The sequence below is a fragment of the Panicum hallii genome, chromosome 7 (genome assembly GCF_002211085.1).
Source record: "Panicum hallii strain FIL2 chromosome 7, PHallii_v3.1, whole genome shotgun sequence".
In the NCBI taxonomy this organism is placed as follows: Eukaryota; Viridiplantae; Streptophyta; class Magnoliopsida; order Poales; family Poaceae; genus Panicum; species Panicum hallii.
Genome location: NC_038048.1, coordinates 35,528,264 through 35,548,963, shown reverse-complemented (window position 1 = coordinate 35,548,963; position 20,700 = coordinate 35,528,264). Strand labels below are relative to the sequence as shown.

At 43.8% G+C, this 20,700-nt stretch overlaps 3 protein-coding genes and 1 pseudogene across 6 annotated transcripts; 3 read left to right on the top strand and 1 right to left on the bottom strand.

The window, feature by feature from the left end:
* The first annotated feature begins 3,490 nt into the window (after positions 1-3,490).
* On the top strand, positions 3,491-3,959 carry LOC112900706 (probable calcium-binding protein CML25/26). The gene is given in 2 exon segments (XM_025969529.1): positions 3,491-3,610; positions 3,612-3,959. Coding segments are annotated over 2 exon segments (468 nt in total).
* A 5,394-nt stretch (positions 3,960-9,353) lies between these two features.
* Positions 9,354-12,347, top strand: LOC112901361 (annotated as a pseudogene).
* Positions 12,348-13,265: 918 nt separating this feature from the next.
* Positions 13,266-17,615, bottom strand: LOC112898709 (probable pectinesterase/pectinesterase inhibitor 51). 3 transcript variants are annotated; one of them, XM_025966982.1, is made up of 4 exons: positions 16,058-17,615; positions 14,565-14,729; positions 14,381-14,481; positions 13,266-13,672 (listed from the first exon to the last, which is right to left on the bottom strand). In XM_025966982.1, exon 1 carries the CDS (start codon positions 17,543-17,545, stop codon positions 16,139-16,141), a length of 1,407 nt encoding a protein of 468 aa, XP_025822767.1. In that variant the 5' UTR covers positions 17,546-17,615; the 3' UTR covers positions 13,266-13,672; positions 14,381-14,481; positions 14,565-14,729; positions 16,058-16,138. The 3 variants fall into 3 exon arrangements, with proteins under 3 accessions (XP_025822767.1, XP_025822768.1, XP_025822766.1); XM_025966983.1 differs by having other exon boundaries at positions 14,565-14,598; XM_025966981.1 differs by having other exon boundaries at positions 14,565-17,615.
* A 128-nt stretch (positions 17,616-17,743) lies between these two features.
* LOC112900141 lies at positions 17,744-20,328 on the top strand. Of its 2 annotated transcripts, none has more exons than XM_025968906.1 (5): positions 17,744-18,145; positions 18,774-18,856; positions 18,940-19,115; positions 19,509-19,617; positions 19,775-20,328. In XM_025968906.1, the coding sequence occupies exons 1-5, from the start codon at positions 17,830-17,832 to the stop codon at positions 20,081-20,083; spliced, it is 993 nt and encodes a 330-aa protein (XP_025824691.1). In that variant the 5' UTR covers positions 17,744-17,829; the 3' UTR covers positions 20,084-20,328. The 2 variants fall into 2 exon arrangements, with proteins under 2 accessions (XP_025824691.1, XP_025824692.1); XM_025968907.1 differs by having other exon boundaries at positions 17,744-18,142; positions 19,775-20,327.
* Positions 20,329-20,700: the final 372 nt, after the last annotated feature.

Sequence of the window (20,700 nt, the reverse complement as noted above, 5' to 3'; positions counted from 1 at the left end):
GTCACCCGCCCCTAGAAATGATTTACAGGGGAGGGTGATGGCGTCACCCGCCCCTACAAATCACTTTCAGAGTTAATATAAAAGAATAACATACCCATAGAGTCACAGGTGACTATATAGTGTGGTGGAGAGGAAGGTACGCGCGAGGCTTGAGGTATGCGCTTCGAACCTCGGATGATACAAGTGTGTATATTTCGTCAAAAAAATTTGTAACTCAATAGTACAGGTGCTTGTGGTGGTGGCTGGTTCGCTGCAATATTTTTTTTCTTTTTCATTTTGATGTTTTCGATTTTTATTTTATTTTTCTTATTTTCTGGAAATCGATTTGTAGGGGCGGGTTATGGGGCGGGCGCGTTACCCGTCTCTAAAAATCGTATTTTAGCTATGAGAAGTAGGGAACGGGTACCGCACCTACCCCTAAAAATACAATTTTACCCGCCCCTACAAACTTTTTTGCTTGTAACATTTTATCATAATCTTTTGTCCAAATATTTATGCACAACTTATGAGCCTTAATTTTGTTATTTTACAGCTAATACACATAAAATTTTTTGTCACGCATTTTATGTAAATAATATTTTGTTTTTTGTGCGCAACTTATGAACATAAATTTTGTTGTTATATAGATATATTGTATATAACTTTTGTTGTTTTCAAATGATTTTTGTTCACATATATATCGTATGTAGTGTATGTTTATATAAGTTTGTGTTATATTTTTTATAGTGTTTTGTATTGCATGATAAAAGAGAATGAGGACTGCGGCGCCCATGCAATGGTCTCAGTGGATAGTGCACGGCAGCACATACGGGAGGATTCGAATGGTGAGCGTGCGTGGAAGCCAGCTAATTAAATTGATTGGCTGATTTTAAAGGAGAACGATAAAAAAGACTAGGGAAAGAAAGGTACACTACACCAAAACAGCTCAATTTCGTCGGTCATATTTATTTTTATCGGTCCACCAAAAGCCGACGAAAACAACTAAATTAGTTCGTTGGCTTATCAACGCCAACAAAATTACGCTTATTTTTGTCAACTTAGGTCGAGCCGACGAAAATGCTACTATAGTTTCGTCGTCCTAGTCAGAGCCGATGAAATTATAGTCATATTTTTGTCGGCTAGACCTAAGCCGACGAAAATAAGCGTAATTTTGTCAGCTTTGGTAAGCCGACGAAATAGAGTTGACCTAACTACCCAGCTCACTTCAATCCCTTTCTTTTCTTTCATAGCAGCCCCTCCTCCCCCCGCAACGCTCCTCCCCCGCGTTGCGCCGCCGCCGTCCCCGCGTCCCGCTCCCGCCCCCCACCCCCCGCGCCGCTGCGACACCCGCGGGCCCGCGCCGCCCGCGCCCCCGCGCGGCCGACGGCCCCGCGGCCCACCACCGCCGCCACTGCTGCTCTTCTTTCCTCTGTGCAGCTACTATGTTTACAGCACAGTCAATTCAATTGGATCTGTATCAGCATTCCCAGTATCCTATGATGAACTTGTAGTTTGGACCCTTTTATGAGCAACGGTGTTTCTATTAGCATTTTCGTATGATTGCTAGGGTGGGCTTATGTGATGCTCTAGATCCGTAGATGAACCATTCATTTGCTTGCTTCCAAAGATGAAAGTAGATGTGCCATACTAAAATGAGTACTATTAGTATCCTTGTTGAAGCAATATAGATTTAATCTCTTAGGAGTTGCTCTTCAGTACACAACATTACCCTTCTATACATCAAATATTTTCTTGTAGCCGTTTTTATTTTTGTTATCGATTATTTTTCTGTATCAGTTGCCTAGGAGTCTTCCTATATCCGATGCAATTTATTTTCTTCTATAGCGCAATAAATATATTTGCCATTACTGGCAAATTTGAGATTACATTTTCTCCGTGCATAGGATGCTTTTGCTATCCAAAGCAACGAGCGTGGAATTGCTGCTCGTGACAGTGGTGCTTTTGCATGGGAGATTGTTCCGGTGATTTTCTCTCTTTCTTGGATCTAGATATTATATGTTTTGTTTGGTTTTTTCTTATGCTCAATGTTTTGTGAACCAGATTCAAGTTCCTGTTGGGAGGGAAAAACCACCGGTACTTATTGAAAAAGATGAAAGCCTGGACAAGGTAATTTTCTCATGTAACAAAGTTGTTATGAACGAAATAAAATTTGTAGTTGGTTATGAACAAGGTAATTACTGGCATGCACTTTTATCATAATTCTTGCTTCGCAGGAGTACAATGGGCCTCCTTACATAAAGAGCTTTCCTAACATTTTTTTTAGTAGAAAACTAGAAGTTGATTCGTAAATAATTATGAATTTTGTCAAATACTTGAGCATGTCATAGGGTTTGCCATGTAGGGTAAATCATCTTCACTGCTGCTAGTGGGTTCTGTACTTCTGTTAGTGATTTTTCAAAGTGCGAAAATATCTTTAATTGTGGTGATCCTAGACAAAACTGCATATCCAACTGATGATCATTGTTTCTCTCTCTTTCTTAAAAAAGAAAAAATCTTGGATATCTTCTTTAGTCATCATTTTGGGACATCATTTCTCATTCCTCATAGTCCTTGTTTCTTTTTAAACAGGTCCTTAGGGAGGAGGTGGAGCATTTAACTTTGTCTATAATCAGGGTTCGACGAGTAGTCATCCTCGAGGAGTTTCTGGCAGTCCGTCCACACCACCATCGACAGCGTGGAACATTTCTGGAGGTGACGGCGGCAGCGGACATAATATTACCCCTTATTGATTTGTGCTTTTACGTTTCGTTGACATATATATATATATATATTATTTAGACTATGGATTTTATGATTGCACGTATTGGATGTATTTCATGATTGTGCTTATGGATGGCTATTTTTATGTTAGTTAACTGTTATTTGTAATTCTGAAAAACTATGGAAAATGCTCCAGTATTTTCGTCGGTCATCGAGACGGACGAAAATACATATATTTTCATCGGCCATCTCAGCCGATAAAAATATTGCTTCTATTTTTGTCGGCTTCGTTGGCCGACGAAAATATATTTATTTTCGTCGGTTGCCGATGAAAATACGTTCATTTTCGTCGATTTTACTCCGTCAGTCTATCTTCGTCGACCGACCGACGAATATATATATTTTCGACGGTTTCTGGCCGACGAAAATAAGCTATATTTTCTTGCAGTGGTACGAGTAATAAAGTGGGAGGGCTGTCTGATCGATCGTCAGGACGGCTCCTGGCGCGCGCAAATTAGAAATCCCCCCACGAACCTTCGTTTTCTCCTCTCGATCTGTCTGTCTCCATCTATCTATCTATATATACATCGATGCATGTCTCAAAGAGACATAGCAGCAAGCTAGGCAACGAACAAAACCAACCAACCAACCAACCTACCTGCGTAGCTACAAACTACGTAGCCAATCATTCACCTGCATCCAAACCTCGAGCTGCTAATTTAGCGACCAGTCCACGATCGGGCTCGATAGACAAGCAGTAAGCGGCGCAGCACGCGATCGTTCGTGGCCAATGGCTGCGGCTGCGGCGGCGTCGTTGTTCGATGCCCTGGACAAGGACGGCGACGGCAAAGTATCCGCGTCCGAGCTGCGCGGCTGCATGGCGGCCGCTCTCGGCGAGGAGGAGGCCGCGCGCGGCCGCCGTCGCGGCGACGGACGCCGACGGGGACGGCCTGCTGGACCGCAGCGAGTTCCTTAGGCTGGCCCGCGAGGCCGACGGCGACGACGCGGACGGCAGGCGGCGGTACCCGCGGGCGGCGTTCGGGATGTACGCGGACGACGCGTCGGAGGCCGCCGGCGCGGGAGGGCAGTACATCACGCCAGCGAGCCTGCAGCGGATGCTCAGCCGGCTGCTGGGCTCGCAGCAGCAACAGCTGGCCTTGGACGAGTGCAGGGCCATGATCTGCCGGTTCGATCTCGACGGCGACGGCGTCCTCTCTTTCGAGGAGTTCAGGGTCATGATGCATGACGGCCTCATATGACACGAAACCACGTTCATGTCGCCACCCTTCTTGGGTCACAGCTCCGTACATAAATATGTATGTATTTTAATGAATTTTGAATTTACTTTGAAAGATTTTTACGTACGTGTAGATCTCACTTCAAGACTACTACTATGCAAAATACTATCTATTATATTAATAAAGAAATATCTAGAAATTTTCTTAAGAAAACAATTTGCACCGTTGGATTTTATAAAAATCTAACGTTCCAAACTAACTCAATAGTCCATATCAAATACAACTAATAAATAACTAATTTTGAATCTAATAAATTAAAAAAATTAGGACATAACCAAAAAATCCATACTAAATACAATAAATAAATAGCTAAATTTGGAATTAGAAAAATAAAAAAATTAGGACTTAACCAAAAAGTCCATGTATCATTAGCATTAGCACTTGATAAAAAAGAGTTACTATTGGCAAATAGCTAGATTCCAAATTAAAAAATATAAGAAAATTAGCAGTTGATCGAAGAATCCATATCAAATATGACTAATAAATAGATAAATGCAAGAGCTAAAATATAAAAAATCAGTAGTTGATTTGTATAGGGATTAAGAAGCACTAAATAAATAGTATAAGTCAAATGAAAATAATAAAATCCTAATTTGAGTTGAAAACGGGACAACAAGTTCACAAACATTTCATGTCAAATGTAGTTAATAAATAGCTAAATTTGGAATTACAAATAATAGAATTAGTAGTTAATTTGCATATAAATTTTGGACAAATGTTAAAAGAAGCTATCACCATTCGCCGACAGGGTTTAAAAGCTATCATATTAATTAAAAAAAGTGAAAATTGATGAGTTAGCCAAAAAAATTTAGTCAAATATTAGCATACTCTGCATAATTAGAAGATAAAAATGATGCTAAGAAGTGATTTTGATATGGAAAATGATAAGCGTATCAGAGTCTCTAAATATGGAAAACACATAGGTAACTAGCGTAAAAAAATAGAGGCATAGCAATGATTGCACTGTGGTGCAGCTATATCGTAGCCATAATATAATCTTAGCTTAGTCATCAAGTTGATGATTACTCTAAAATAAATTATATTATCTCTATTACCAAAGCATTGCGAATCACCACTAGCGACAACGAGAAGAATTAAGACAATGATGCTTTGCTACGTGGCATTATCATTTGTTGATGGTCGAGAGCTAAAAATAAATTTAGAAGAGAATGAACAATAGATGATACAACCACTATGGAGTGATGATACAGGATCTACAACAAAGTAACTTGAAAATCGATGTTTGACATGCACGCCCATCCATAGGAAGCCGCGGTTAGTGTTCAAAAGTAATAGCGTGCACTATTAGTGATGTATCCTCAATTACCATGGTAAAGCGGGTAAAGATTCTCACGAACATAATGCTGGAAACTATACCTAGAATAATATGATAGCATGCATTACAGATCTATATCAAAGGGTGATTGGAGGATAATGAAAAGAAAGTATATTATACTTCTGGTGGTATATATATTAAAATACTTATCTAAATTTTTTTCTAAAAGTCTGGGAATAATTTATTTATCATGCACGGTAACTAGAACACTCAAAAAAAATTATACATCGCAAATAATTTTTTTTGGAAAAAGTAATATTCATATAAATATAAAATATATAAATATTTAGTTACTCTCAGTAAATTCCCAAAAGATATATTTCTATATAAAGCATTCATTTTTTCTAAATTAATATCCAAAAATACACCACAAAATATAACAAAGAAAAATAAAGATTGCCCCCGTGTCTGAACCACGACCATTAGGACAAAACAATTACAAAAATATAACTAAATAAAACTATTTGTATTCAAATTTTTTAAAGTAAAAAGATATAAAAGTTTGGGAAAAAAAATCTAGGTACCCGCGCTATTTGCGCGTGGCACCTTGCTAGTTATATTAACAAGGGAGTGTTAAACGAAGCCACCATGTTCGATAAGAGGGACTAGAAATTCTCGCGTTAATCTAAAAAAGAGAAAAATTTGCATCGTTGGATTTTATGAAGATCTAACGGTCTAGACTAAATCAAAAGTCCATATCATACGATTAATAAATAGCTAATTTCAAAATTAAAAAAATTAAAAAAATAAAATATGACCATAAAGTCCATGCCGAACACGATAAGTAAATAGATAATTCGGAATTAAAGAATTAATAAATGTAGGATATGACAAAAAATCCAGGTACAATACAATTAGTAAATAGCTATATTCAGAATTTAACAATAAAAAATAGCATTACGGGTGATCCAAAACTACTAGGCAATTGATTGGAGAAGCACGTTATATATGCCGGAGCAGCAAGTTCATGGTGTGTCATTACATGCAGCTCGGTCAACCCTATCGCAATTCCTGAAACCAGACGGCCGGCCGCTTCATTTAAGGGACGAGAACCGGAGAGAAATTGAATAAAACATGCACGTTCCTTAGTTTCTCTCTGCAACGACGTGATAGATGTCTAAAGAGATGAGTTTCTTTGCTCCTTGATGTCTTGATGATTCTAGAGGTATTCTTAACACCCTAAAAATAGATAAATAATTAAAGAATACAATTCTTATCCGTTTCTTCTTCCTTTTTGCTACTAAAAAGAATTCAAAAAGGGAAATTTTCTTCATGTCACGAGGAATTCTATCTCTCCCATAGGAATAAGTAGAATAAAAAATAGGGAATAACAAAGCATATTAGAATAAACAATTGATTTCTATCAATAAACCTGCTAAATCCCCAAACCATAGAGTATTATATTAATAAGATAGTGTTAAAAGAAACCACTACATTAGCTGAGAGAGTCTAAAAATTCGCAAATTAATTAAAAATAGAAAAATTTACACCATTGGATTTTATGAGGATCTAACGGTCTAAACTAACTCAAGAGTCCATATTAAATACAGTTAATAAACATATAGTTTCTAAATTAAAAAATTAAAAAAAATTACGACATGACAAAGAATCCATGCCAAATACGATTAGTAAATTAACAGACTAGAAATTAGAAAAATAAGAAAATTAGGACTTTTAAAAATCTATATTAAAAATGATTAGTAAACAGCTAAACTCGGAATTATAAAACAAGAAAGTTAGCACTAAAAAGTTACTATTTGTAAATAGCTAAATACGAAATAAAAAATATAAGAAAACTAGCAGTAGTTGATTTGTATAGTGATTAAGAACAAATTAGGAAAAAAATAGTTAAATAAATTGTATAGGTCAAATACAAATAATAATTGTATAGCAATTAAGAAGCAAATTACGAGTCACAAACAATTCAGGTCAAATAATTAAAATTTTGTGCTATTCTACATGAATTTGGGAGGAAATAAAAAATAAAAATCAATGTAAATAATGAATAAATAAATAATTAAATTACAAAGAATAACGAAAAGTGGTATTTTAGTTTCAAGTGATTTTTGGAAGCAAATTACTTAAATAAGAGGGCATATACCTAAATTTTTCAAGCTATTGCCAATTTGCCACTACTGGTACAACTTGCTTTGATTCTTTTATAACGAGTTAATCATTGTCTCGATTACGTATTTGTGTGGCTTGCTTTAGCAGTTATCCAGTATTGTAGAGTACAAGAACTATGTTACGGTAATTGCCACCTTCTAACATTTAATTTTTCTACGGTATTAGTTTGGAGTTAGAGAGATGCATGCTTCTGCTTTCGATCAAGTTACAAATAAATAAATAAATACTAAATGCTACAAATCAACTGTCATGGATAGGAATCTAAGTAGTGGCTTAACTATGGCATTTATGGAGTCTTGACATGCCCTACATCATGTTGTCAATATCTCAAACACCAATACCACGAGGAATAGGGTGTGTTTGCTGAGACTTCTCCAACAGTTTTCGATAAAGTTGTACAAAATATATAAAAATATAATGGATTTCAATAGGGAGGAGGAGAAAAACATAACTTCACCAGTATCTCCTCCCTTCTTAAAATCTAAAGTAGTTTGATAATTACCATATTATCATTAAGAAGCTATTTTGCTAAACACTTTTTATAATGATTTTAACTCCACCAAAAATGTGGTTTCACCATTGAAGCCAGAACTAAAGAAATTTTAGGAGATCAAGCCCTACCAAACAGGCTATTCGTGTGCAATTTAGGAAGCGTGTTAACAATACTAAAAAAACATGGAATTGCCATGAAGAAGCACAATTTAAGAGCATTAGCTTAAAGGGAACAAATATAAGTAAAAGAAATGAGAGAAAAAATCAATTTGAGTCGGATTCCAAAAGTCAAAATGGCCAAAACGAACAAAATAAACTTCGCCATACACGTGGCGGCTTTAAATGATATATACAGAGTTGGACATCGGTGGGCCCATGGCCCGGTAACCTTGGGCACCGGCCCAGGCTCCGACGTCAACGTTACAATGGGAGTTACGCATTCAAACTTGATCGTCTGTGATTGTAATGCACTTGTGCCGGTTATAGGAAGAAGTAGCCTGGGCTTTAATTTATTGCTAGGTCTGTCTTCAAAACTCCCTAGAATAAATCTAAAAAGGGAAGAGTTCGACAAAACTTTTACCTGATTCTTTTGTCTTTCAACACCCTGAAAAGCAAGTTAAGAATGTAGAAGCGTACATGTATTAAGAAGAGGTTTGGTGTACATTTGTGCATGCCAGTTTACCGGGGTCATAAAAGGCTATGCACTTGGTATTTATTTTGCTGGCTAGTTGACATTAATAAAACTCTTGATCCATTAAGCCTAATTTCTTAGCTTTCCTCGAGGACAAACATAAGTTTAAGCTTCGGAGGTGTTGGTGGTCGCAATTCACCGCTTTGACCTCCGATTTCTTAGTGGATGAGAAAGGTATATGATAAAGCTCTATTCCTTACAAAACAAGTTAGGGCGCAAAGACTCATAAAACTTGTTAGTTTAAATAAAATGCTGGTTGCTGAAATTGATAAAACCACTACTAACACTTATACTACAGTGTCCCTGTATAGGTAAGAGCCAGCTTTCAGTTGAATTTTCTCCGTCTCTCAAGCAATGCTTTTGGGATGGGGGTCGAGCTTTTTTGATACTCCACACAAGATCTTCTAAAAAATGGTTTTAATTTGCAGATCTTTTGGTTCTTAAAACTACAGTTTCTTGACCCACGTGGAAAAAAAAAACCGAACCAACCTGCCTGCCGAACCCAACCGTCGTCCACGCGCGCTTGACGCCGTGACCCCACCCCACCCGTGTCCGAGTCGCTTGGAAACCTTGTCGCACGCTGAACCATGACCCCATCCGTGTCCGAGCCGCTTGGAAACCTTGTCGCACACTGAACTTGCGAGGGCAGCAAAAGGGATCCTGGAAGAGAGAGGAACCAAACCAAGAGAAGGTCACCGAGCAGCCAGCCCGGGAGGAGAGACCGATCGAAGCCGGCGAGAGTTGATCGGGGGGTACGGTGATCGATGATGAGGGCGCGAGAGCTGGCGGCGGTGGAGATCATGCCGGCGGCGGTGCTGCCAAATCCTGACGCTCGAACTGATGCGCGTAAGCCGCGACGAAGCCCTCGCTGCAGTTCTCCGCCTGCTGAGAACGCAGCAGATTTCTTCTCGAGAAAGCTGGCGAGGTATTTTGTGCTGCATACTCTCATTTGGGAACTTGGGGCGATTCTTTGGTAGCAGCGTGGCTAATCCCAATCTCACCTCACTCGTGGCTGCTTTTTCCTTCTTGTTTTAACTGCAGATACTGGAAGCAATTTGTGCTGTCTAGGAAGACGACGCTCGGGCCTACGATTCCCTGGGGATCAAGGAGAGGTCCGTCAAGAGCATGCCGTTCGACGATCTGGCCATGTCGATGCAGTCCCCTGCGGTTCCTCAGGCCGCGAAGGCGCTGCTGGACCGGCTGGAGAGCCGCCTCGTGATCTCCTACTCGGCGGCTTCGTCGCCGCCCGTGTCGCTGAAACACCTCGCTTCTCCCCCTAGGAGGAGCAGGAAGGCGCCCCCCACTACCAGCCGGGCGGTGTCGACACGGGCGGCGACGGCGGCGGCGAAGAGACCGGCCGCAGGTTCAGGCGCGAGCAGATCGCCGGGGGTCGTGCTCTGCGCGTACATGATCGTGGCTCACCCCAGCGCCGTTCTGAGCGGCCAAGGCGAGGGGGAGCGGCAGCACATGGAGTCGGCGGCGATCTTTGTCAGGGAGCTCGAGCTGCTGACGAAGATGGTGCTCGGCAACGGAGGTCAGGGAAGGTTCAGGGCTCAGCTGGCCGGTTTCGACAAGGCGTGGTGCGCGTACTTCTACCGCTTCGTGGCGTGGAAGGTGAAGGACGCGAGGGTCCTGGAGGAAGACCTTGTACGGGCCGCGTGCAAGCTCGAGCTGTCGATGATGCAGACGTGCAAGGTGGCCGCCGCGGACGGGCGGCCGCCGAGCGATCTCACTCTCACGCATGACATGAAGGCGATCCGGCCGCAGGTCGCCGATGACCAGAAGCTCCTGCGCGAGAAGGTTCGGCAGCTGAGCGGCGCCGCGGGGGCCGAGCGGATGGACTCGGCGATTTCCGACGCGAGGTCCAAGTTCTTTGAGGCGAAGAAGAACGGGAGCCCGGTTCCAACACCCATCGCAAACGTGTCGACCCCTCTGAGCGTTGATTCGTCGCCGTCAGGCGGTACATCGCCGGCGAAGCAGCCGACGGAGAACGAGCGGATGGTCAACGAGATGCTTCACCAGGACCGCGGCGATTTTGGTGGCAGGTCTGACGGTGCTGCCACTGCAGAGAAGGATTTCCAGAAGAAAGTGAGAGAAGCCATGGAGAAAGCGTTCTGGGATCTGGTCACTGAATCTTTGAGAGGAGACGAACCAGATTACAGTCAGCTGGTCAGCCTAGTAAAGGAAGTGAGGGATTCATTGCACGAGCTGGCTCCCAAGGAGTTGAAGGAGGAGATCGTGGAGCACATTGACCTCGAGATCCTGTCTCAGGTGCTTGGGTCAGGTTCCCAGGACGCCCAACACTTGGGTCAGATCTTGCAGTACTCCCTGGCTACCGTCCGGAAGCTCTCCGCTGCCGCGAAGGAGGATGAGATGAATAAGAGCCACGACAAGTTGCTCAGCGAGCTGTCTGCGAGTTCTGAAGCTGGCGACAATGGCAGCAGCAGCAGCAGCTCATTTGTCATCTCCGTGGTCAAGGGCCTGCGTTTCGTCCTGGAAGAAATAAAGGAGCTGCGATCTGAAGTGAGCAAGGCGCGTATCCAGATGGTGATGCAACCGATCGTGAGAGGCTCCACCGGCGTGGAGTACCTGCAGAAGGCTTTCGCCGACCGCTACGGGCCGCCTGCTGACGCACCAGCTTCTCTCCGGCCCTCTGACTCTGCGATTGTTCTCGGCGTCGAAGAACGTCGCGGAACAGGAATGGAGCGAACATTCAGACTGTCTTTCAGTTGTGCCATCATCAGCAGGCCAGGCTCCTGCCCTCGTTCCGGTGCTCCGAGCAGGTCACGGAGCTCCAGCAGGGCGACCACCATCTTCTTCACCAGTACCTGCAGCAGACGCTTCTGGCCAGCCAGAGTGCAAGGGCGGAAGGCTCGACAAGCTGGTAAGGATCGGCCTGCTGCAGCCTGTCGGTAGCATGGAGGGCTTGCAAATGCAGTCGACTCCTGAATGCTTCCAGATGAATCTGCTGAGGCTGAGGGCCGTGCAGAGCCAGTTCCAACAAGTGATCGTGATTGCTACGAGGTAACCATCTCACCGTTTGATTTCTAACATATTTTGTCAGAAATATTAAATTCATTAATGTGGTCGTGATGTGCTGATCTTTGTCCAAATCGTGTTGTTTCTCCAGCATGCTCACACTGCGTCAAGTTCTGATGGCTGAAAATCCGAAGGTCACTCCTGCAGAACTGGAGAACTCCATCTCGGAGCTCTTCGAGGCGCTCCTGAAGATACTGGACGGCTCACCTAACGCCGGCACCGACGAGATCGTGGAAGCGATGATCGGCGCGTCGGCCTCGGTCAGCTCGCCGTCAGAGGAGAAGATTCAGGCCCGGAAGCAGATGATCGCCCGGGTGTTCCTCAAGACCCTCCGGCCCGGCGACGCGGTCCTCAAGATGGTCTCCCGGGCCGTCCACTGCGCCTTCCGTGGCGTCGTCCTGGGTGGCAGCGGCCCCAGGGGCCAGAAGCTGGCCGACGCGGCGCTGCGCCGCGTCGGCGCGGCGAAGCTCGTAGGCAGGGTGGTGAAGGCCGCCGAGGTGGTGATCAGGGTGGCGACGGTGTCGGTGAAGGTCCATGGTCCGTGGGACGCAGCTCTGATGCGAATGTGAAAACGGTTTGGTGGGAGGTTTGGAGTTGTACAGTTGTTGGTAAGCAGGAAATTTAGGATGTGAAGAATGTGGATGCCCTTGCACCAGAATTTAGTGAGGACGCAAAGAAGCCATCGCATCAGGATGTAAAAAAACGCAGTCGTTTGATTTTAGAACTGGATAATGTAAAGAATTGCTGAAAGTTATTTGTGTGCTGTGTGCATGTCGCTTTGTTTCGATTGAGCAAGACTTAAATTTGGTTGCTTTCAACGTCCTTCCAAAGTATTAGCTATATATCTGTACTTGGTATCTTGCACAGGTTGGGTAGACATAACTTGTCCGATTGTTTTGCTTAGCATCTTGCACAAAATCAGGGGCCACCGCGAAATCTGTAATAAAAAAAGTCGCAGGTCTACGGACAAACTCTCTTGCATCCATATGACTATCAACATTTTATTTCAGTGTCGGATCTTTTTTTCTGGTTAGTTAGGAACATTGCGCAGTACTCCCTCCGTTCTAAATTGTGATTCATTTTGGTAAATCAAAATACATAAATTTACACAATGTCAATCCAGATGCATAGCAAAATCTATGCATCTAGATTTGCCAAAACGATATATAATTTGGAATGGATGGAGTATGTACCTGATAGATCTTATTCCAAAATATCTATCTTTATTTTAAAAATACTCTAATAATAAACGTCCTGGCGTGGACAATGCCAAATTCCAAAATATCTATCTTTATTTTAAAAATTCTCTAATAATAAAGGTCCTGGCGTGGACAATGCCAAATCATGCTTGGTGATGCAGTTCAAATAAATCTGGCAGTTGCAGCAACTCGCGACGAGATGTTGGGTTAGGAAACCGAGACACTGGATATTCGTCACAAATGGTGGCATGCAGTTCACCGTTCACGTGATGTTTTTAGGTAGGCTGAGGTGTGAGATTATTCGGTAGATGAAAAAGGAAAGGCAACTACTCCGGTGGGATCGATTACTCTTCCAAGGAGCCGGAAAAGAAAAGGAATTACTCTTCCGAGAGAATCTCTGCTTATATTTGAAACAGTATGATCGAGTTCAAGAAACATCCTGTTGGGGGGTCTTGGGGATGCCAGCAACACCTTACAAATTCCAAAACAAAGGAAGGCAGGACAAAGTAGGCATTTGAGCTATTACAAAGGGTTAAACCTCCCTGTCGGACAAACACGCACCAAGAGTCTTCTAATCCGACCAAAAGGATTGAAAGCTACCTGGCCAAGGCCTGCAAGCTTTGTCAAGCTCTCCATCGACCACTGCTCCTTACTGCTCTGTCACCAAGCTGGTCCACCTAGGCGCGCTTCATTCAAATTTGAGCAACTTTCGGTTAAGGTTCCTGTCTTGATGGAGGTTGTGCAGTCAGCCTAGAATCTGCCGGTTCTGGGCACATCTCCATTAAAGATCCTGCACGACAGATTGCAAAACAAGGCAAGAGAGCTCAGAAAGTGGAGTTGATCTCTGTTCAGCAATGCAAGACTACAACTTCACGTTGCAAATGAACTGATTTTCCAGTTGGATAAGGCACAGGAGGCCGTCAGCTAGAACCTGACGAGCTGGCATTACTCCGAGAGCTGAAACTCAGGAGTTCTTTGGCGACAAAGCTCTAGATTTGTGCACGTCAGAGAGGGTGACGCTGGCAAAAGGTGTAGTTTTTGTGGCACTTTAAATTTGTCAGGCAACCAACTTTCAATGGTTACCTAGTTTTATGTTCCAGCAGCATGCTCTCATCGTAAACTAGCCTATACTATTAACTATCTTCATTTTGTTGGAGAAAAGGAACTCGTTTTTTTGCATGTTTTCTGAACAGAGGAGCTTTAATTGTTGCCGTACCCCAACGTCAGGCATATGCAACTATACTTTGTTCAGAAAATTTATATGTTTGCTGTGCCATAACTGTTGGGGAGAGAATTCACTTAACAGGGTTGAAAGGGAACATGATTATCAGATCATCCTTGTTGATGAGACAATTAATAGCCGCCATAGCAATGGTCTAAAAGCAGCTGGTTGGAAGATCAAAACCATAACGAGACTCTGATATCCAAGGGCAGCATATTATGGAATTATGCATACAGCAAATGGAACTATTGCAAGTAATGGCTCTGGATTGCTTACCTTCTCATCCAAAGGAACATGGATGTGTGTTCACTCTTTTCGAAATTAGCACAACAGGAACCAATACAATAACATTGAACACTGGCGCAGGTGATTGAGCCCTGCAATTGCACATTTAAGAATTTAATGGATTGTATCAATGAGATAGAATCATATAACAGGGGAGAAGGAGACCAAGGTTTACCTGAATGAAATCTTCTCATGATGGCATCATTTTCCTTCACACAAGAAAAACCTAGTCATTTTTGGAAGGATGATAGGCAGACAATTGCACTGAAAAGAAAAATCTGTTTGGAGCAGATCCATTCGGAATTTTTACTCCCCATTTTGTCAGCATGGCACCATGGTTCTGTTTTAAGGACTACAATAACTCAGAATGCAAGATAGCGGAAAGTGCATGACACGATGGCACTGTATGCTCAAAAGTTTTGCCTTCTGAATGAAAGACAGAAAGCTCTATTAAAACAGGACACTGTCCAGGCAAACAAAGCAAAATTCTCTGACAGATACTGGGCAATGAGCATCCTCGATCCTAGGATAAAACTGTTCTCAGAGGAAGTGTGCCACAAGAGAAAGATAAAAGCCAAGCATGAAGCATCCAACAGGAAACAGGGTTACGGGTTACCACATCTTATACTAAACGTATAGGCACCTACAAGTAGCATCTTCCAGCTCTGGTACCTGGTACTGCTGCTCAGGCAGACAATTCTCGACTCTAACAACATTAGTAGACAACTTAGTCCACATGTTGTTATAGTCATTGTAAAGTGATAATAGATTGTCACATCATTGATTTTGCGGTCTTGTAAACAACATGCAACATACCATTTTCTTTTAAAGTTTTTCCATGTTAAATATCAAATGGTTACTTCCCGACCGGCCATGGCAGCTGTTGATGTTGATGGTTGTTTTCATTGTTATTGTTGTTTTTCTATTTCTTATGTTCTCCTGCTCTAAAAATATATAGACCACAAATTTCCTGTCGGCTCCATTAAAAAAAATATATCAAATGTAGCTAAATGTTACTCCTTCTGTATCACAAAATGAGCACATTTTGTTAGTAACTATTGTTTTGTCATTTGCGGTATTAGCTAATTGAAGAAAGTTGTATCTTAGTGCCAAGTGTACTGTTCTAGGAAAAATTCATAAGATAACTTAAGTTAGCTTTTATACCACTCACTCCAAGACATGAAGATAAAACATAGATGCCAAGCATAAGCTGCTGGCAAAAGTTCTGAAGGGAATGGCAGTTAGTAGTCATTCAGCTCACAGCAGATGAAACATTGACCTTTCTTTTTCCATTAGTTTAGCAATTATTAAGAAACAAATATTTCTTGTTGTCCCAAAAGTACTAATGTTTTATGAGTAATGGGCCATCAGAAGCTAGAAATCATGACAAAAAGGAAAATCCAGAGACAACAGTAAGCTGACACCAATGAAGGAGCATGAGTAAAGAAAGTAATAGAAGTTCCATCATACTCTGTCACAAGTTCAGTCTTTACTCTATTGAAGGGGCAATGTAATTACAAAAACAAAACTATAAAATAATGCAACTAACATATGTATACAAAAAGGTTCGGGTATACTTAAGCAGGAAGACGAATCACATCAGCTTGGATTTTCTAACAAGAAACACATGTGACTCCAGAATCTCAGAATAAGGACTGAAGGGATTACCACAAAAAAATTTCACATCATGTGGTTAAACTGGCCAACAAGACAACAGGTCATGATCTAAGCATTTGATTCACACCGTAGTTAGTATGCAATCCATTGATGGCCCTGAATAAAGTTCTCCACTGAATAGAGTTTGACATGCTTTTCTGGTGTCTGATTACTACACTCAACCCTTGCCATGCGGTTTGCACCAGGACCTCGACTATCAAACTCTCCATAATACAGTGTCCTGAGCGCAAAATCCCCTCGCCAAGGAAGCCATCCCTCTGGCCTGATAACCGCCCCAAAATAACAGCTGATGTACAGTGTCCTGGCATACTCCTTCCATGGACGCCCCAAATACAGTCTGTATGACTGTGGCTTTGTATGGAACAATTCCACAAACTCTTTGTTCCCATCCACAGTGCAATTCCTAAACACAAACCCTGTTGTCTGCCCCGGATCAATCCTCCCATTCGCCGCCACCACATTCCGTGCACTCTTCCGAGCTCCCTCTGCCCGCGGCACGGTCTTAATCACGCATTCCTCAAATACTGCTGCAGCATTCCCAAAAATAAAATCCACTGTCCCAATGATATGGCACCGGCGATACAGCTGCCGCATCGTGCGAGCATACAGCGTATCCTGGTGCCCACGGAACTCTACATTCTCCAGCACTGACCGGTCACTGTCCGACCGGAACACCACAGCCTGATGAGCTCCCGCACCCGCATTGTTCTCAAATGTTATATCCCTCGCGCGGAAGCCATCACCAATCACGGACACTGTCGCAGTGTCAAATGTTCCAAGCCCATCAATCCCCACGCTCCGTGATGCGGTGATCACAGTAGCCCCCACGCCCTCCCCCACCAGCATAATGTTGGTCTTCTCGTATGGAATTATGACATTTTCCTTGTATGTATCTGCTGCGACGGCAATGACGAAGTGGCCAGCAGTGTAGTTCGGCGCCGCGTCCACGGCAGCTTGCACGGTCGAGTAGGCGCACGGCTTCGCTCCGGGATTCGGCTTGCAGACCGTGGCGTCCGGGCGGATCCTCACCGGGAATGCGGGAGCGGCGGAGGCGGAGAAAGGTTTAGGGGCAGCGGTTAGGCTTGGCGGGGCAAGGGAGTTGAGGAAGCGGGACGTGAGGGGGTGGGAGCGGAAGGTGGGGAGCGAGAGGAGGTGGGAGCAGTCGTACTGGCACTGGAGCGAGGCGGAGGCGAGGTGCAGCGCCGCCGAAACGTCGCCAACCTCCAGCGAGGCTAGCGCGGCGCGGAGGCGGCGCAGGGAGAGGGCGAGGTGGTCGGCGCAGGGCCGCCCGTATGCGGCCGGCGACGGGTGCGCCGCGACGGCCGCGCGCAGGAGCGAGGCGGGGCCCCCGGCGGGCGGCGCGGCCGGGCGGAGGGCGAGCAGCGCGAGGAGCAGGAGCGCGGCCGCCGTCGCGGCGAGCGGGAGGAGGCGGCCGCGGCGGTGGATCGCGTGGTGGTGGCCCCCGTGGCCGCGCGGCATCTGGTGGGCGCGTCGGAGCGGAAGCGGCGTCGCGACGGAGACAGAACCGCGCCGCTAGATTTGGCTCTGTTTTTTTCCTTCGAGGTGTTCTAGATTCGTCTCGCTCTCCACTGGGAAAGCGCGGCCGCGCTGGTGAAGGCGGATTCTGGAGAATACGCTTTCACTCTCCGTTGGCGTACTTTGGCAACCCAACTTGAGAAAGCGATAAGCTGCCACCGTTCGGCCGCTTGGCGCGCGCCCACGCCACGCCCGATGGTTCTCGCCTCTGTTGCTGTGGTGAACCGATGGATTTGGTCGCCGGAGGAGTGCTCCACGGGCGCTTGCCTATCAGGTCATTGCGATTTCCCCTTGTGCTCCGCTCGCTGCCCTCCCCTACCGTGGCAGTGAGTGCTGGTGCTGCCCTCCCGGGATGCCCATGCCCGCCAATCGTTCGGTGGAATGCGCCAGCGGTGGTGCCGTTCGCCAAGAAGAAGCGGAAGGGGTACAGGGACGACCCGCCGGATGAGGAGGCCACGGATGATTTCGTCGATGAATTGGAGGAGGGCGAGGAGGTGGAGGTGGATGGGGAGGAGGAGGATTTCGACGACGACGATGAAGGTGGTAATGGTTTTCGTGAACTCCAGTGATGTTTGTTTTTGCTCTCATGATGATTTGGAGTTTCGGGTTCTGTCTGCTTTGGGGAGAGGTGGCTTCCCCAAGAGTCTGCATTTTGGATCTATTTATTGGCTCACCTTGTCTGAGTATTCTCACTGCGATGCAATATGGCAGACTCGTTCCCATCGTTTTAGATGAAATTGCTCAGATGCAGTTGCATTACATATTGTTGGCACCCACAAACACTAAATAACTGACAAAGATTCTTGAGCAGATTTTATTGCTCATTTGCGTATCCCGTCTGTTTATCTAGGATTACGTATTTCCGGTTGCTAACAGTTGGACGTGCAACAATACATTCTTGTTGATAAAATGGGACAGGCTGATGCCTTACCTTCTAGAAAAACTGTCAAACGATGACTTGGCTTGGGTTATGTAGTGGTTCCCATTTACAACGCCTGGATGTGTGATGTGTGCTCTAAAACTTTACATGTTTCAATGACCGTGATATTTGTCTGCTCAAGTCTTTTGGTGTATATCCTACTCAGCTAGTGTCAGGAGTTTTAATTGTAAGCTCAACAAGTAAGCACTTTGTTATATCTATTAAGTTAACTCTGTTCCCCAAATTGTGCAGATATAATGGATGAGGAGGAGGACGACGAGGAGGACTATGACTTTGAAGATGATTTTGAGAGTGATGACGAACAGGATCTTTACGTAAGTTTTCTTTACTCTGTTGAAATATACAGTTTCATTAGATAGTATTGACGTGACCTTCCATATATTGTTATGTTTTGGAGGTTGGAGATGGAGGTGCTGGAGGTGGTATATCACTTGCTGGCACATGGTGGGACAAGGAAGCATTGGCTTTGGCAGAGCAGGTCTCAGCATCATTGGATGATGACTTGAAAATCTATGCTTTTAAGACAGCTGCAAATTTAACTATCAGAGTACGCATTGAGAAGATGTCCACTAGGTATGTATCAATTTGCAGCTATATGCAGTAGCTCTCAGAGTTTTTTTCATGTTTATTAGAGGCTTAGAGCCTGAAAGTGATAGATGTAGTGGGTTCATATATTTGATTCATAAGATTTTGAGAGGAAGCTTCACTCATATTTTGATGTAATCAAATGTAGATACAGAAAATGTTATTTTTTCTCGAATGCTAGATACAGAAAATGTTCTTGTTTTTCATCAAAAGGCAGTGAACTAACTATGGAAGTTAAAGCATGGATTATAGCACCTATCATGGTATTCGCACACAACAGCATAAGAACATATTAATTGCAAGTTGCTGATAACCTTTAGTGGACATGATTTATGTAATGCCTCTCATCAAGTGACAAGTGCTTCATATTTCATAATATAGGTATGGTTCTCCAACAATAGATGACATTGAAGCATACACAATCGCATACCGTGCTAAGTTGGACGATGCAGAGTCAGCAGGAAAGATACCACAGAACATATCCTTGGAGGTATTTTCCAGTCTGTAATCTGTATACAGGACACATAAGACATAACTAGTTAAAGACTTCTAGTCTCTTCAAGAAACAAACACCGATAACTCAATAAGAATTGCCTTATTTGTACTTGGTTTAAGACAACTATATTTTTGGTTTAATCACTTTGAAGGTATCATCCCCTGGTGTGGAGAGAGTTGTCCGTATCCCTGAAGAGCTCGAACGCTTCAAAGAACGGGCAATGTACGTCAGATACACTACAACAAGTGATGAGGCAGCCACACCTCAGGAAGGCGATGGTGTGCTGAGGCTAATATCCTATGACATGGACCTGCGAGAGTGCACCTGGGGCATAGCCGATGTGAAGATAAACCGGCAGCAGACCGGCAAGGGCAGGCCACTGAGCAAGAAGCAGAGGGAATGGCGGCTGCAGACGCCCTTCGAGTCGCTGAAGCTGGTTAGGCTGTACTCTGAATGTTGAGATGGCGGTTTTCGAGGAAATTTTGTAGTATCCATTTGTTGTAGTCCTTCAGTTTATCCAGTCTTGCTGAACTCGGATAGCCCACTGATATGCAGGTAGATTGTTGTTGTACTATGTGTCATAATCAATGATGAGATAAGCGTTTCTACTGCTAACAGACAACACCTACCAGAGGTTTAGCTAGCCGTTTAGCTCACAAAAGAGTATGTTTGTTGCCTCATTCTTGACAGTGTACATGCACTTAATTCATTGTTTATCTTCTCCTAGATATTTATCTAATTTATCAATCTTTTGTCAACGAGAATGGATTGCTTCATTATTGTATAATACCTAGTGGAGTGGGCTGCTGAGACTGAAACCTCGTCATCCTGTATCAACCTCTGAACCAGCTGTTAATTAGCCTTGTATAATACCTAGTGGAGTATTGTTAAGCCACAAGTTGTATCTTGTCTAGTGTACTCCACAGTTTTAACTAGTACAACCACACTCTAAAATGAGATCATGTCATCATGCGGCAGGCTAGCAGCATCTACTCTGATGCAATTAGCTGTTTCTTGCACTGCACATGTGTGTATGCATGCATGATGCATCCTGGTTGGACCAAGCCCAATGTGAGG

What these genes read in the sequence shown, in the direction of transcription:
- LOC112898709 (XM_025966981.1), bottom strand. Translation starts at nt 17,545, where the DNA reads ATGCCGCGCGGCCACGGGGGCCACCACCACGCGATCCACCGCCGCGGC.
- LOC112900141 (XM_025968906.1), top strand. Translation starts at nt 17,830, where the DNA reads ATGGATTTGGTCGCCGGAGGAGTGCTCCACGGGCGCTTGCCTATCAGG. An exon ending in ATTGAGAAGATGTCCACTAG is followed by an intron (nt 19,116 to 19,508) that starts GTATGTATCAAT and finishes TTCATAATATAG; the next exon opens with GTATGGTTCTCCAACAATAG. An exon ending in CACAGAACATATCCTTGGAG is followed by an intron (nt 19,618 to 19,774) that starts GTATTTTCCAGT and finishes ATCACTTTGAAG; the next exon opens with GTATCATCCCCTGGTGTGGA.